At 40.1% G+C, this 17,750-nt stretch overlaps 1 protein-coding gene across 2 annotated transcripts; it reads right to left on the bottom strand.

Moving 5' to 3' along the window:
- Positions 1-9,283: 9,283 nt before the first annotated feature.
- LOC123981720 (eosinophil peroxidase-like) lies at positions 9,284-16,867 on the bottom strand. Of its 2 annotated transcripts, none has more exons than XM_046066814.1 (13): positions 15,628-16,867; positions 15,468-15,533; positions 15,240-15,327; positions 14,886-15,061; positions 14,349-14,481; positions 13,733-13,859; positions 13,429-13,635; positions 12,974-13,337; positions 11,797-11,957; positions 11,426-11,684; positions 11,172-11,342; positions 10,837-11,074; positions 9,284-10,042 (listed from the first exon to the last, which is right to left on the bottom strand). In XM_046066814.1, exons 2-13 carry the CDS (start codon positions 15,529-15,531, stop codon positions 9,844-9,846), a joined length of 2,187 nt encoding a protein of 728 aa, XP_045922770.1. In that variant the 5' UTR covers positions 15,532-15,533; positions 15,628-16,867; the 3' UTR covers positions 9,284-9,843. The 2 variants fall into 2 exon arrangements, with proteins under 2 accessions (XP_045922770.1, XP_045922771.1); XM_046066815.1 differs by having other exon boundaries at positions 15,240-15,324.
- Between the last annotated feature and the right edge of the window lie 883 nt (positions 16,868-17,750).

Below are 17,750 nucleotides of genomic sequence, written 5' to 3'. Positions count from 1 at the left end.
CGTCCAGTGAGATGATGGTGAGGAGGAGGAGTTCGGCACATTTCTGAATCTGTTACACAAGTTTGGTGCTGCTGCTCATATAACCACTGGATAGATGGGCCTACGTGATGTCTGATCGTGCCCAGTCAAGTGCGTTTGATTACTGCTCAGTCTGGCCCTTAGAAGGCTAATGTATGTTAGTGACAAGCAATGACCCTTATCTTCTTCATCACAAAGAACAGATGCACATTTGGAATCGTAATCGTTATATAAAAACACAAAAACAGATGTAAACTTTCTTGTGAAATCCGTAGTTGAGATAGCTCGTGAATAACGCGACCCATTTTCTAGAAACTATTGTAGGCCATATTGTCATCATGTTTTCTTTCTCTGCCGAATCAACAAAATGTCATGATAAATAGCCTTTTCCCTGACTGTTGGATGAACTCCCAACCAAATTGCAACACACTCTGCCAGAAATCTCTACACTCAACTTTCTCATAAGAACATCTGAGAAACCTAAACATGACTCTTTGACGGCCATGCAACATATTCAGTTTTTTTCTGGGAAACCATCTGCCACAAACCTCCCTTCACCCCAACCGCACCTCAGTCATGTCTGTGCTGCAGCTCCGCTGACAACGTGAACGCCTCACAAACGTGCATCTCACAGTAATCTTCTATAAGGTCATAATTAGTCTATTTTGAGCAATAAACAAAAGGAGGCTGCGGTGATACTTGATATCTGGATTTCTGCGTCTGATGGCAGACTGGTGACCCCCACGCTCCTCTCCTGATAAGCCATTTGCTGCAGCCCAGTCAAATCACCGCCCTGATGTTAACACCAGAGGTATAATGCATAGCTTGGGAAATGTAATCCAAGGTTTTAATTTTCCTCTCAACCAAACCATTCTTTTAAGCATCTAGACAATTGACTGCAGCATGGCTGCTGCTAAACCGCAGCTAATGACCAACAGGGTTCAGTTCTCAAATCACAAAGTTTTATGACTTTATGGATTTTTTCCAACATCTACAACCAGAGATGAATTATGAGCTGTTTTGTATCTTTAAAAACTACTAGCACGAGATGTCCCCAAGCAACAAGTAATAGACTATGCTTCATAGGTTCTAAGTCTAGGTTCAAAATGGAGCTAAAGCGAAATGGAAAATAAAAGGAAACAGACATGAAAAGACCCCAAAATGATCACAATGATCAATTACAGTGTCCCACATCCTGACACTAGGGGGCAGATGACTGCAATTAACATTGGAGTTGCATGTCATTTTGTTTTCAGTGGGGGAGGGATATTTTAATTTATTTTAATTTATTTTATTTTAAGAGTTAAGAGCAATGCTTTGTTTTCAGAACGTCCTTTTCACTCTCACATAGTTCGCTGCATTTACATCTGGAAACTACCCAGTACTGTGACAGTCTTACCTGTTGGTCTCAGGAGTAGTATGTAGCTGTAGTACCAGAGGCTGCAGTTTCAGGACCGCAATCCTACCGGAACTGCATTTCTAGGACCCTTGTTTACTTTGATACTGCCAACTGGCTGGCTAGCTAGCTGGACAATGGCTGGTGTACCGACGTGACAGTGATTCAGCAGCACAGTTCTCCTAATCTGGAATTTTTTATCATTAACTGTAAACCGTTTTACTCCCCCCGTGAGTTTACTTCATTAACTGTGGTCGGTGTTTACATTCTGCCGCAGGCCAACGTACAGTACGCACAGCACATGCTGGCCGACCGGATACTGTGTGTGGAGCAGACAAACCTGGACTCCCTTGTTATTGTTCTCGGTGACTATAACAAAGGAAACCTCAGCCAAGAACTCCCCAAATACAGACAGTTTATAAAGTGTCCAACCAGAGAGGGGAACACTTTGGATCACTGCTACACCACAGTTAGCAGTACCTATCACGCCTGTCACACGTGCTCCACTGGGACACTCTGATCACATCATGGTGCACCTGATTCCTGCATATAGGCAAAAATTAAAGCTCTGTAAAACTGTAGTAGGGACATCAAAGAAATGGACCAGTGACGCTGTAGAGGATCTTCAGGCGTGCTGAGTTATAACAATGACAAACCCTGGTTTACAGCCAAACTCAGACAGCTAAGGTTGGAAAAGGAGGAGGCATTTAGGAGTGGGCAAAGAAAATATTATGTACCGTGCAAATAACACTTATTTGCCTACACTTACTGTGCATGTCGCCGTTTACTTTGCAGCAACTCCCGGTCTGTTTTCCGCCGCCACACTACCGTGTTACATTCAGTAACAGTCCCAGCTCGTTATTGATGCATGCATGCATGCATGCAAAAAAAAAAAGCTGGTCTGATGCTTCGTCTGTATTTATTTATTCTTTCGCCAAATCTTCTGTAACTATGGAATAGACCACTTGCTTCCTGTCTACACTGGCACGCGCATGCCCAGTGTACCTGAACGGGCCCTAGCTGTGCATTTTCAGTCGTTTTAATGTAGACGGAGATCAACCCCAAAATGCAGTTAAAACGCTGGTGTGGACGGAGATCGTAATAGTTTTAGTTTGTAAACTAAAACGGAGTAGTGTGGATGGGGCCTCAATCGGACACCATATCGGATAACCCCCCCCCGTCCATCTCAAAGAGGGATGTCAACAGACTACTCAGGAGGCAGAAACTGTGCAAAGCAGCTGGGCTGGACTCTGTCTCCACATCCACCCTGAAGCACTGTGCTGATCAACGGTCTCTGGTGTTCACATCCCATGTGGCAGTCTGCTTCAAAGCCTCCACCATCATCCCTGTCCCCAAAAAACCAAGGACCACAGGACTAAACAACTTCAAACCCATCGTCCTGACCTCTGTGGTAATGAAGTCCTTTGAACGCCTTGTGTTGTCCCACCTTAAATCGATTACAGACCCACTCCTGGACCCCCTGCAGTTCGCCTACAGAGCCAACAGGTCTGTAGATGATGCAGTAAACATGGCCCTTCACTTCATCCTCCAGCACCTGGACTCCCCAGGAACCTACGCCAGGATCCTGTTTGTGGATTTCAGCTCTGCTTTCAACACCATCATCCTGGCCCTGCTGCAGGACAAGCTCTCCCAGCTGAACGTGCCTGACTCCACCTGCAGGTGGATCACTGACTTCCTGATGGACAGGAAGCAGGATGTGAAGCTGGGAAAACATGTCTCTGACTCCAGGACCATCAGCACCAGATCCCCTCAAGGCTGCGTTCTTTCCCCTCTGCTCTTCTCCCTGTACACCAACAGCTGCACCTCCAGTCACCAGTCCGTCAAGCTCCTGAAGTTTGTGGACGACACCACCCTCATTGGGCTCATCTCTGGTGAGTGCCTACAGGTGGGAGATCGACCATCTGGTGACCTGGTGCAGCCAGAACAGTCTGGAGCTCAATGCTCTGAAGACAGTGGAGATGATCGTGGATTTTAGAAAGAGCACAGCCCCACCCTCTCCCATCATTCTGAGTGACTCCTCAGTCACCACTGTGGACTCCTTCTGCTTCCTGGGTACCATCATCTCCCAGGACCTCAAGTGGGAGCTGAGCATCACCTCCATCATAAAGAAGGTCCAGCAGATGATATACATCCTGCGGCAGCTGAAGAAGTTTGATTCCATCCTCACCTCCTCCGATGGTGATGGAGGAGGGCAGCGTATCATTCGCTCTGCAGAGAAGGTGATTGGCTGCAATATTCCATCACTGAAGGAACTGTACGCCTCCAGGACTCTGAAGCGAGCAGGAAAGACTGTAGTTGACAACTCCCACCCTGGACACAAACTGTTTCAGACTCTCCCCTCTGGCAGGAGGCTGCGGCCCATCAGGACCAAAACCTCTCGCCACAAAAACAGCTTATTCCCATCTGCAGCTAGCCTCATTAACAAGGCCCAGGTCCCCCACTGACACTCCCCCCTTGCAAATAATACAAATGTCTCTGCACATGTAAATATTATTTCATATCATATCATGCACAAACCTGGCATATTGCACATATTTGTTGTTAATTATTAATCTTTGTTGTTGTATATTTTTATATTGTCAATTTATATATTTATGTACACAATATCCTCTTCAGTTGCAATACGTCTGCACGACACAAACCCAGAATAATGCACATGTAAATATCTGCAACGTTGTTCTTTCTCTGCAAAGCATTGTCTATTCCATATTTATATATTTCTACGTTTATTTATGTCAACTGTATGTTTGTCTACGTGTAGCACCTTATCACCAAAGCAAATTCCTCGTATGTGTAAAACACTACTTCGCAATAAAGCTCTTTCTGATTCTGATTCTGATAATATTTCCCTCTGTGATGAAGTGGAGGAGAAGTAAAAATAAGCAGGAAAAAATACCTTATCTACAGTATTTGAGTAACAACAACAGTTATTTTTTATATTTCACATGCCAGATTTCTGGCTGTGCTGGTTTTTCTTTGCACCTCTCTCTGGTTTTAAGTGGGTGGGGCTAAATTGCAAAACCAATTTTTGGAAAAATTTTGAAACCTGTATTGTTGACATCAGTGTGCACTTGTTAGCAGCCTTCTTCCTCCCTGCCTTTATTGGGTCCATTGCTTCATTTCTTGGCATGTTACTGCTGCCTGTAGATCGGTGGAGTGGTGTGAAACATTTGACAGGAATGTACAGTATATCGTGTCATCCGCTTGCTTGTGCGACATGTGCGCCCTTATGTGCAAGAAAAAACAAAGCAGGGCCCCACTCATAAAAACATTGCTCAATAATGCTAGTAGTGGTCAAAAACTCCATATGGCATCTTCCCTTTATTGCTGCATATTTTGAATATTTAATTTTATAGAGAATTACTTCAGATGAAACCAGTTTTTCAGAGATGAAGAACCACGGAAGACTAAAAATACGTTTTAGTCTGAAAATAGGTTCTATTTAATGGTAGAGTACGTGGATTGAATCATGCTGTAAATTACAGTTACAGTTGTATTGTTCTTGGATAACGGAGTGCACACATCATCTCACAGTTACGTGAGGTTACATTTTAAGCTTGTGTAAGCTCTGAGGGCTCCTGAAAATGTATCCTCCCTACAGACTTGTTTGAGTTGTTCAAGAGTTAAAGATAAGTGGGACATGTGCCAGTGGCTCACTAATCCAGAAGATGCATTTGTGAAATCGAGACACATAAATCTGAGTATTAAAAAGTGAAAAGACGTGAATAAAAGAACTTTTGACTCACAAAATCTTTCCACCCTGAATCACAGCAACATCACCAATGGATTCGGCTGCTCTCTTATAAACGTTTCCTGTTATGTCTTCAGAGATGCCTTCTAGCAGTTTTAATTTAATTCTATTGTGTAGGATTTGATTCCAGTATAAAACGGCTGTGGATGTACCTTTTTTGTGGTAGTGATTTTTTTGTGATTGTGATTTCTGCTTTGAGGATGACTAACATGCACTTTTGTGACTGCATACCACCATTTCCTCCAGAGAGTGAAAAATATGTGCACTGGTTTGCCTCCTTTCTCTGCTCTAGAACGCCAGACAGACAGACAGAACCAGCTGTACTGGGTCGCTGATGTTTTTTGCTTGTAATTCATTGGACTTTCCCCATGCAGACTCCTTTTTCTCTCCAGTGAGGGCAGCACAGTGTTCCCTCACACAGCTCAGAGACACATCTGCAAGGAATTAGCCAAGTTCTTTTGTCCACGTTGCTGGAATTCACCCCCATTCCTGACTTTTTGGGCACTGGATTGAGCCGAAAGAATTTGAATAAATCCACATCTGAGTTGCAGAATAAGGAGGGAAAATAGTGACAAGGCCTCCTGCATAAGACCTGACATTGAGTAAAGTGAGGAAAAATATCTCCATCCTTTCATGATGCTAAATTTACTGTAAACCCAACACCGATTATTCAGTGCCATCACTGAGTAAACATCTGGCAGACATTTGCCACATCACTTGAGACGTGAAGCCTACATTTAAGCATTTACAGCAGCCAGTGTCTGGATTTAGGGCAGATAGATATTTTATTAAATGTGCTTTTATGAGCATGTAATCCATCACCGCTATGACATAAAACTGACATCTCTGCAACTTTCATGGCTTTGTTTTTCTTAAACAAGTCTTTAAAAAATGCTAAAAATGCAGGTCTCACTTTGAAAATAAGTGTTATTTACCCAGTTCTGATCCCCCATGCATTTAATTATTGATTTTCCTGGCATCATTACGATTACATCACAGTTAAACCAGACCACACACATCTCTCAAGCATCCATGCTGATGTCCTCTAATCTATTCCCAAGACTCTTCTTTCACATCCCTCTACTTAAACCCCACAAGTTCTATCCCATAACATTGTTGCTTGTGTTAAGTAGATTTGTAGGCTACTCCTTGATTTCCTTTTGTAGTAGATTTTTCCCTCCACCCATTTGCAAAACTCAGCCTATTGAAATAAGATCAGTTTCAGATCAGCACAAAACTCTACAACAAAAACTGACAATTCAAATAGTTTCTCCTCTTTCATAAATACTTGGTTTCCATTACTCTTGGTACACAAAGTCAGGGCTTGCACCACACACACACACACACACACACACACACACAGTCTGGTGGACTACGTGGCACTCTGCACATGCACTATAGACTCTGCAACCAGGAGGCGGAGCATTTTATCAAGAAACACAGCCCAGAAAACTTTACATTGTGCGATGATTCATGCAGATGTCTTTTTCTTTTTCACTCCCTGTATCTCATCTCATCCTACAACCACAGACAGGCGGGGAGAAAATCCAGTTACACTTTTTCTCAATTGCTTAAACACTATAAGCAGGCTTTCTCCATTTTTCAAAAAGCACACCCATTTCTCTAAACTCTACACACAAATCCCTTCATTTCTCATTTCGTACACCATGCGGTAATTGAGAAAACACTGACATTCAATATTGTTCGCTCAAGTCTGTATAGGGTGAGCTCGATTAGCACACAGTTAGGTGGAAACACAAAGAGTCAAAATTACACACCAATCAGAAGCTTCAATAGATAGATAAAAGGACCAGAGTCAGTTCATTCAGTTTAGGAACAATGGATCCATAGAAATCTGAAGGAAGACATAGAGGACACCAGAGAGTAGAATGAGAAAGATGAGGAGTAGGAGGAAGAGCAGTAAGGAGAGGAGTAAGAGGTGAAGGAAGTGGGAGTAAGATGAGGAGTAAGAGGAGGGTGGAGGAGGAGTAGAGAGGAGGAGTTGGAGGAGAAGGTGGAGGAGGTAGAGGGAGGAGTAGGGAGGAGGATGAAGGAAATGGAGGAGTAGTAGGGAGAGGAGGAGGACGTGGAGAACAAGAATCTCTGGCCTTTCCCAGACCAAAGACGGGACGCTGGGGCAAAATAATTTGTTGTTTGGTGTGTTGTACTGTACAGCACACTAAGGAAGAAAACATGTGTGCAAATGTTTACATTTGTTTTTTCTTTTGTTGTGTTCATCATGTGAAAAGGTTTTTGAGGGGGAGAACCACAAGCAACATTACTAATAACCAGTTTTTGTATTGTTTCAAATTTATCTCACCAATGTTTAAGACTGTGTTCTAGTGTGTGGTTTTTTGAGGGCTTGTGTGTCATATCAGAGGACAAAGTTTGGTTTTACAGCCAGATTGAATGGGTTTGACCTGAAAATAGGATGTTTGGGGAATTGGGTGAGAAGTTGTGGATTTGTGTTTAGAGTTTCGATAAAAAGAGGCATAATTTCAAAAAACGTGTTTGAGCAATCGAGAAAAACTGTAATCCAGTGATAAAGAGATTTATTTGCGCTTCTTTTACTTCATGATGTATTAATCATTTTCAGCAGCGATTTGTATGCCTATCTATTTTAAGCTTCTAAGACAATAACAGAATAAACTGTGGTGGTAACTAAAAGCACAAATCACACTACAAGTCAATTGTTGTTTGGTGGACGTGATTTTCAGTCAAACTTAGGTCTGCAGTAACTTCTTTCTTCGGACACTTGGCAGCAGTGAAAAAAAGCTGTGAACACACTGACAAATTTAAATTTAAAATTTAAAATTTAAAATTTAAACATGGATCTACAGCTAGCAGCTGGTTAGCTTAGCTTAGCATAAAGACTGGAAGCAGGGGGAAACAACTAGCCTGGCTCTGTTAGAAGGTTAAAAATCCTCCTGCCAGAACCTAATTAACATGTTGCATCTCCTAAATATTTCTTGGATAGGTATAACATCATCCAGGAGTCTCAGGGCCAAGAAATAGTCCAGCACAAAACACCTGCTCACAGGTTGCGAGTGAATCGGCTGTTTGCTGTAGCTTCATATTTAACAGACAGAGATGTTTTATCAATCATCTGTTCTAACTCTATTTCCTAAAATGTTGAGCATTTGTTTTTAAGACATAAGCTCAGTGGTTAACACTATCATCACTTAAATATCCGCCTTGAACCTTCCTGTACAAAATCTGCAAGTTTCTTCACAATGTTCGCCTCTGTTTTCTCTGGACGTTCCAGTGTACTTTTGCAGTGTGCAGCCCAGGTGGGCAGGAGATTATTTAATAAGTTAACCATAGGTGTAAATGTTTGTGTGTTAGTTTGTCTATCCTTCCCCCATATTCAGTTCATGGTGAGTGGGTTTCACTCTCCAGTGAACCTTAACTTGGATTAAATGTTGAAGATGTGTAAGTTTCTCACCCAGCAAGGAAAACATTTATATTTTGCCAAATTGTCTCTTGATATAGTTTGAGTGTTCTGTTGATATAGAGTACGGTTGTGTGGTGGCTAAGAATTAATTACAAAGATAGAAATAGGACAACTCTGACTTGTCAGAATTAACTATAAAACTACATGAATTATACATTTATTTTGTTTAATAAAGAACAGTGGCTCCATCTACAGGAACATTAAGGTTATTTTTACTGAAGTCAGTTAAATCCAAGCTAACAGGTCTGTTTTGTTAGGTTTAATGTTACTGCTTGAAAGAAAACAATATGTGAAGATGTAATTCATTAAAAACATAGAGAAGTAGCAACAAACATAGGTTGTAGTTTAGATAATTATGTAGCCTACACTGTGTAGATAACTCCAGGCTCATGTACTGTCATGAGTAATTTAACTTGATCATCATCCCTGCATCACCAAATGCTTTAAAAAAAAATTCAAATTTTGAAATATTCCCAAATTTCTGCACTTGAATTTTTTGCACAAATGGAGCTTATACCGTGATACTATGTTTATTTGTACTGTTGATACTGTCTTCAGACACTAAATAAGCCCAATTTAACAGCATTAATTTAAATGTTGTAAAGTCTTCTCTCTCTTTTTGCGATTCACATAAAAAAGAAAATTTTCAATCTTTAGGTTATTTATTGAATGCAGAAATATAACAGATTTGAAAGTTACAGTAAAACAAATCTCACAGACAAAACACAACACACATAATTTTTAAGGCATGCTTCAATCTCATCAGTGCATAAAATATTCACAATAATATTAGTAAATTCTACCATCAAAATTAACCACTTATAAATCTTCTGTCCAATTGACTGAATACTGTTTAACAGTCATATTTCATGTTCACTAGGTGGTAAATGTGTTCATTTGTCAGTCAAAATATGATATGTACAGTTGGATGATGAGCCCCAGTCTGGTCAATTGAATAAAAAGAAAAATGTAAAAGTTAATTATCAATAATAAGTATTTGATATATATGACCTGATTAATGGAAAGTTATGAAAAGAGATCCAAAAGAACCACTGAGGGCAAGATCAAATAAAACATATGAAGAATGATTAGACAGATTTTTCTGAATGAAAAAAAATTGATGACAACTGGTGCTGAGAGTCTCCCCCGAGGTCAAGTGTTGTGTGTTTGGTCCAGTGTTTCACCTGACTTGTCTGTGCAGGGTTACTCCTGCCAGGCTGCCAGGTTCAGGCTTCGGATGGTATTGCAGAGGATGAGCGGGTTTCTTTTTGAGACAATGTTGAAAGGGTCCCGGGGGACAGACGTGATATCGGTGTTGTCACAGATGATCCTGGTTAAGGTGGCAGTGGACAGAGCAGCTCTCTGTCTCAGGGTGAAGACACCTGGTTTCTCGTACCACAGCCTGATAATTTCAAACAAGAGGAGCAGGGAAAGAGATCAGCATCAACAGGCACCATAATTGCAATGTATTTATTTTTGAGATTGTGTTATCAGTCTGTAGCTGGCATTTTATATAAATTAATAAGATAATTGACTATCAGACCAAAAGAAAAACCTTAACTTTTACAATATAAGATTTGTCAGAAGGGGAAGACAGCAACAAGCTGTGGCTGAACGCAGTAAACCAATGCTAGAAAGAAAGTATCAAAACCCTCTGGCTAGTGTGGACCATAACCCAGCCATGTTGTTTCTAACAATTTGCAGCAGGTTGCAGAGATGACTGAATACATCATTTACTGTCATTCAGAGAGAAATTTAACTAAAGCCAAGTTAAATAATTTAAGATGTATTGTTGACCACAACAGTTGTAGCTGCTTGCAATCATTTAGATATTTAGCTGAAGTAGTGCAGTGTAATAGTCACTGCAATAAAGTGATAAAAAAAAAACTAATTTTGAAACAATGAAAATTCAGTTCTTTTGTGTACAAGTAAACTCTCCATGTGAGTCTAAATCTGAATTTTAAATAATGCATTTGAATAAAGAATATAAGTTACCTTTATTACTTTATCTATTCAAAAAAAAAACATGTTTTTAGTGTAATGTTCATAAGCATGTAAATTGTGAAAATATCTGACTTTTGCATCCCTCAGTGGTGACTGATATGACCGCACCTATTTTCATTACATCTTTCCTTTACATTACAAAATCTGACACCTACATTAAAATACACACATAGTGTTTACACACATACTGACCTGTCACCCTGGCGGAGCCTCTGGAACTGTTTTGCGATGAGGCAGGCAAACAGAGGCCCCACACGGCTGCCAGGGACCAACGGCTCTGCCACGCCTCCCAGCCAGATGTCGATGTTGTCGGGGGTACCGTAGAGCTGCAGCAGCCTGTGTGCCAGGTCGTTGTTGTTTAGGACCTGAGCAAGCTCTTCCTGGTTCTTGGGCTGAGACAGGCCGCAAAACCCACGCCAGGCATTGTAACCTACAGGAGAAAACAAGGAAGCATGAGGAAAATTAAGAAAGAGATGAAACATTAGAAGGGATATTTAAAAGAATGAAGATCAGAATGAGGGGTGTACCAGGCAAGCCGTGGTCACGTCCCCTCTGCATGTTGAGAGAGCCCAGGTCCAAAGCCAGTTTCCGCACAAACTGAAACAACCTCTCCCTCAGAGCATCCACCATGACGGGATTTTGAACATTCAGTTTAGCGGGACGGTTGATCACTCCACGGATCAGAGGGTCAATGCCACCTGGAGAGGTAAAATAAAAATTAGGGTGACAGTTTAAGACAGAGTGACTGTGAAGCTCCTACACTTCTCTCTCTACAGCTCACCCTCAAAGACGACTCTCCAGGGGGTTAAGAAGGCTGTGAACAAAGGGACACTGGGGAACTGAGAGTGCTCCTTGTAGTCTGCATCCAGGCGGGGAATAAATGGCTGGATGGTCAAGTGGGCAAAGCGGAAAGCTGCTGTTGCAAAGACGTTGGCGATGCTGGGGTCAACGTTGGGATCGTAACCAGGGTAAGGGCCAAGCTGTGTATGTACCACGTCGGCACCCAAAATGTGTGGCAAATAATCCCTGAACATAAACACCTGAGAGAGACAGGGAGATTTACATTCAGTCAATTCAGACAGTGGAGTATATGGCACTTGCTTTGGAGATGTAAATACAGAATTATGAATTTTGACTCTCAGGTTTAGCTACCTGTGTGTAAGCACCCATGATCTTGCGGGCCTCTTGGTAGAGGGTCTCGCCGTCCCACTGAGGGTTTAGTTTCTTCAGTTGACGAGCCAGGCGGTTATGCTCACGCAGGAACAGTGTGTGAATGGATGTCAGAGCGATGTTTTCGTCCGCACGAGAGTCACCTTAAAGGCAGAAATGTAGACATTAAACAGTTAATCAGAGATGTACCAGTTTACTTCCTAATATAATATTAATGCTATGTAGCTCAGTAATTAGTAAATCATCAAAAAGGGTCCTCCTTTTTTCCCTTTTTAACAAGTCATCAAGAACACTTTACTATTTACCTCTCTATTTAGCATTTATAAGTGGAATTTAAACATTTAATAAATGGTTGATAACACAGTGTAATGTAGTTGAATAAGGGCATTTCAAGCGTTTAACAATTATAACTTTTCATACAAAGACCTATTATTATGAGTTTTTTCTGTTAACAGACCAGCATCCACCAGCAAGTGCGTAACTCTGAAAATGTCCATATAGCTGCTTACAACTAGTGTGTTATCAGAGTTTCAGTGGTTTAAAAATTTAAATTTAACTTAAGACCTTTTAAGTCCATTATAAGTGCAATATAAAAGCTCTGTCACATCCATACAGGCAAGTAAGGATATACACTTGAAGATTTTAGCAATGTCAGACTTAGGGAACATGGTTTGAAACAGCTCACTTAAGTCTTCATTGCTTTAATAGGACAGATGTTTAGCTAGCACTAGCTAGGTGTGCATTAATAAATTCTGACTGGGCTGGAAAGTTTGCATTAATGGTTAATGGTTTCATGTTGGTTTTGTTTTGTAGTTGTTAGAGTTTGATCAATACCTTAGCTTCATAATCCAATCAAAAAACATGCCAAAAAGGTATTGAAGACATATTAAGGCTTAAAATTGAGATTGTTAGATTTTACACTTTTTAAGGACCTATAGGCTATGTAAACCCTGGTTATGAACCATTTATGAAGTGTTCATGTATTGCTTATAAATGATAAATAGGGAAAAAATTGTTACAAGGTTATTATGTATTTCCAGATATTGTAAGGATACAGCAGGTTAGAGGCTAGAGCAAACTCTTATTCCTTATTTACATAGCCTTTATAAAAGATAAATTAATTATTTATAAAGGCTATTTGACTTACAAGATCACTAACCTGCAATGAAACAGGGCACCTCTTTGGCGTTCGAGTCGTTGGTGATTTTACCACGATTGGCACAACTGTTCACATTGAGAGGGTTGAAGGGCAGCAGCTCACGGCCGTTGTCAGTAAACTCTGTATTGACGCGCAGCAGGCCGCTATCAGTATTGAGGTCGCGAAGAAACTGGGCAAGCTTGTCCTCAGAGCCGTACACCTGGCTGAGATCCAAGAAGGCTGTCAGGGAGTTGATATTCTCTCTTACGTTGGGCTTTCCGCCAAAATTGTAGGCCGAGTAGCCTGTTCCGCAAGCGGGGGCGGATCTGGACGCAGGGATGCAGCCTTTTGGGTTTGATTTCAAGAAGGGGTCGCCGGGAGGAATCTGTTTGTAAGAAAGAAAGGCTAAAGGTTACAGAGAAAATCTTTTAAAGAAAATTACATCTCAGTGTTTGGGTTTGACCTTTGACACCAACCGGGATGGGGATGCAGGGATCTGAATTCTCACAGCTCTCGCCACAGTTCAACCCGTTGCTGAAGGAGCGGATGCTGGGAGAGGAGGGCGTGAGGGTAAAGTCGTGGTCATTAAACTGCCCAAAGAAGGTCAACATGAGAGAGTATTCTGTGTCGTTGATCACACCTCTATCCGTTGTGTTTAGGATGTTGTTGGAAACCTGTCGCACCTGAAAGTGGAGGATAATTGTATAGTTTGAATTTGAAATCAGCATTTATGTATAGGCTATTAATCAAAGCGAGGGTCTGGGATTTCAAAGTTCGTACCAGTGGCAGCAAGAAGTTGTTGATTTTTTGGTTTCTGAAGCCTTTCGGTTCAGAGATGCCATCGTCATATTCGGCAGGAAGCCAACGGGTGAATGGGGTGTTGGAGGCACCGAGGCGAGGGTTATTTCTAAAAGCAAACAAGACACGTCCATGTTTGGAAATGGTGCTTGAGAATTTGAAGTGTAGACTAGGCTACACATCTTATGCTGTGTTAAAGCCTATGATGTTTGTGTTTAGTTCACAAGCTTTTCCTCTCAGTGTAAACACCACTCAATCTCACAGACCCTGTTTCCATCAAGTCAACTCAAATTGTTATTTGGAAAGAAATCATCTAATTATTTTCACCCCACAAATATGTGGAATGCAAGAAGTCAAAATATTTAACAAAATATAATAATGTACGTAATGTGTAATGTAAGTATGATTTTGTGATGATATTATTTGCCTGGCTATTACATTTTTGGAGAAAGGGACTTCAGTTTGAGGTATCTTAAAATGAATTGCATGTAAAAGTATATCTATTTTTCCGTGCCCTAGATGGTGTACAGAAATCAACAACAACAAAAAAACCCCATTAAATTTGTATTTATAACAATATCTTGAATGTTTCACTTACAGGTTGTTGCAGACGCTGGTGATTGTGCGATACTTGTTAAGGTTTGGTGTGGTGCTGCATTGTGGAGGTCTGAGTCGAGCAGCACATCCAGTTATAGCGACAAGTGTTTGCAGGTCCACATCAGAGAGCAAATCTGAAAAAATGTGAAAGACACATTTCATGGAGTAAGATCGTTGTGCATGTCTATCAACTTTACTGTTTGTCTAGTTTTAAATTAAGCGCTTCACTATGCCCACATTATGACACAGTAAACCTCAGATTAGGAAAAGTTGTTACAAAAACATTGTGTGTAGGCTGTGTAAGGCCTAACCTGTTTTCTTTTTGTTTCTGTCCAGTTTTTATGCTGTTTTGCTTTTAACTTTTAATAGTTATCTTAAGTTGTTATTGTGTTTTTGTGCTGATCTTGTTTTTGTCTTTTTTACTTTATAAAGTGCCTTTGAGTTCTTTTTAAAATGCTATATAAAAAAAATATATTACTATAAATATTTTTATAACTATCTATAAGTGCTGTCTCTGATTGGGTGCTGCAGGTCAAACCTGTTGCGTTGAGTGAGCGTTTGTGCACACGATGAACCCTCTCTTGCAGCAGACGGAGCGTTTGTGCCATGTAGTCTGCAGATCTCACAGCTGAGCGTGTGTCACCGCGAGGCTGCTTCAGGAGACGAAGAGCATCATGAGGACTCACCACCTCCTTGCGGACTCGTTTCAGACTCCTGGAAAAGAAGAAGTCCCACAGTGGAAGAATAAATTGGTTAGGTTCTGTAACTTTTTCTTGTAATTACTGAGACAGAGTTGCTGTAATGAAATAAAGAAATTGCTTTTCAACAAACATGTGTGCTGAATTAATTTGAAAGATAATCTATTATTTTACGAAATAAAAGATGAACTCACTCTTCTCTGGAGTACTTGTAGGCATCATCCACTATTTTCTTTGCCTCCTGAAAGCAGCTTTGAAGGAGAGGACTGCCGAGATATTCTGCTGCAAAGAAACAACACATTTATTAAATTGTTCACCAAATGGGACAAAATTTATTTTAAACTTAACCAGTGATGTGATACAAATTCAGGCGCAAAAGAAAAAGTCAGAAATGTGTCCACTATGTGAGGGATGTAGCCTACCTGCTGGTTTAGAGTGAGCAGGCACCAGGCAGACACCCAACACAAGAAGGACAGAGAGAAGCATCTCTAAAACACAAACAAAATTTCAGTATAAAAAACAAGTTAATTATATTTGTCGTGAAAAATATAAGCATCCAGCAAAAAAAACAGAATTTGTTACCTGTATCTTTGAAGATACCCAGGAAGACTTCAGATGCTCTTGGAGATGTGGAGTTAGCGATGTTGTGTCTAACATCATAACCTGCTTTATACTCTGAGGCCCCACCCCAAGGGAATGTCCAGGTGACTCTTCAGATTAAAGCAGTTCCTTCTTCCTTCTATTTCCGCTAAATGAAATGTTGGATTCTGATGTATTGTTTGTGTGTTATTATTCTATGTTACATGATAAGTAGCACAACAGGCAGCAGATAGAAGTTATAGTGCTTAGAAGAATTTGCAGTTGCCGTCTTATCTAACTATTGGAATAAACTATTTTCTCCTCGTTAGAATTAATTAATTAATATCAATGTGTTTAAGCAGCATTTCAATGTAAATTTAGAAATCATTTAGTTGTTGTTGTTTTTTGACATTCTTCTCCAAGCCTGATCTTTGTGTAAATTACACACACTGTCCTTTTTCATGGCATTATCTGACCTAACAGGATCCAGTCTTTCCTCATTGAAGAAATAGCCATGATTTATGTAAGACTTTTTGGGGTTTATTTCTACTTTGCTGAAAGTTGCCAGTGTGGAGTTGGATGAACAGTTTTATTATTGATGATGATGCTGTGATGTTGTGGCTGATGGCTTACAGTGTTACCACACATAAACGGATGAACTTGAGAATGTCTTTGAAAAGAGGAAGGAATTCAAACTTCTTCCTAATGAAGAGGAATCAAAACATTATTGCAAAAATTAAAAAGAAAGACTTATCCATCTTTAACCTTTGATTTAAAGGTAAAATTACATATCACATTTTTGGATCTTTTGGGTTGTTGAGATTAAGAGCTCATATGAGTGCCTTATTATTATTATTGCCTGATTATTGATTATTAACTCGTGTTAACCACAGAACAACACAGGTACACAATTACTTATGTGTCTGTGTTGTTTTTCTAAGACATAGTTGTACAATGAGGAAAAGGTTAAATGGTTAGCCAGGAATACATATGTTAACCTTGAAACAATGTGTGTGTTTGGGCGTGGAGTAATTGGCAGCTTTATCGACAATGGTATTTTACTGGTTGTTGTGTAAAACAAGGAACAGAGATATGAGAGAAGTCCATTGGCCCATGAAAAGCTGATACAGTGAATGAGATGCTTAAGAGAGTATTACATGTTCTACATCGTCATGTACTATTTAGGATCAAAACACAATAGAAGATTTAAAAAATTGTAAATGTCCATGAAAAAACCATAGCATTACATATCTAACGACAGATAACCGTGAACTAAGACACTAACACACAGCTCAGTCTACAGGATCCTATTGGACGTTGGATTTAATTATTCAAAATAGTAGTAAACAAAATCAGTTCTGCAGAAAAGATCCATCTCAAAAACATTAGACATACTTGACAATTAAAAAGGAAATATATGCTTTCTCGTTTGATAGACAACGTGTTTGGGTTTGTGTCTCTACAGCGACTGTGAAAATGATTGAGGTTAGCAAATATGACAGTAGAGACGTTTTTCAGTTTCACTATATGAATACATAATACTTGTTTTTGTCTGGCAACTCTTCAACTCTCTCCATGTTTACAAAAGCATTAAGAATTAGCTGGGTCTTTTTGTGCCATTAATTGCATACAGCATTCAACATATTATTTTTGTAAGGTCAACAACTGTGTCATTTTAGTTTTGTAAACTTAGAGTTAGAGGAACATGAGGTCACATCTTTTGTTCATGTAAATTTCCCTTTTTACACAAAAACAAAAATCAGCTAAGAGAACTAAAAGTCTAATCAGGAGACATACTGTATGTACAGCATTCACACTCTAAAATGTATCTCAACTTAAACTTCCCCTAGTCAATCTTCGCCAGTGTGGTCCTGGTTACTCTATGTTCTTTCTGTCATCCTATTAGTGACTAAGCCAAGTTCTGATCTGAAATTAGAGTGTTCTGTACAAAACGTTACTACTCATAGCCACCACCCTATAGTAATACAACTCTCAGTGATGGAGCAGATTCTCCAGTCTGCTTATCCACAATTTTTATAGCTAAAATGCAACTTTATTTGCTAACGGTCATAATGAGGTTACCTTTTCACTTCTGGACATCTTCTTTCCGAAATCTATTCAAACAT

This window comes from Micropterus dolomieu, linkage group LG13 (assembly GCF_021292245.1).
Source record: "Micropterus dolomieu isolate WLL.071019.BEF.003 ecotype Adirondacks linkage group LG13, ASM2129224v1, whole genome shotgun sequence".
NCBI classification, from domain to species: Eukaryota; Metazoa; Chordata; class Actinopteri; order Centrarchiformes; family Centrarchidae; genus Micropterus; species Micropterus dolomieu.
The sequence above is the reverse complement of the archived record's forward strand: the minus strand, read 5'-3'. Positions and strand labels throughout refer to the sequence as shown.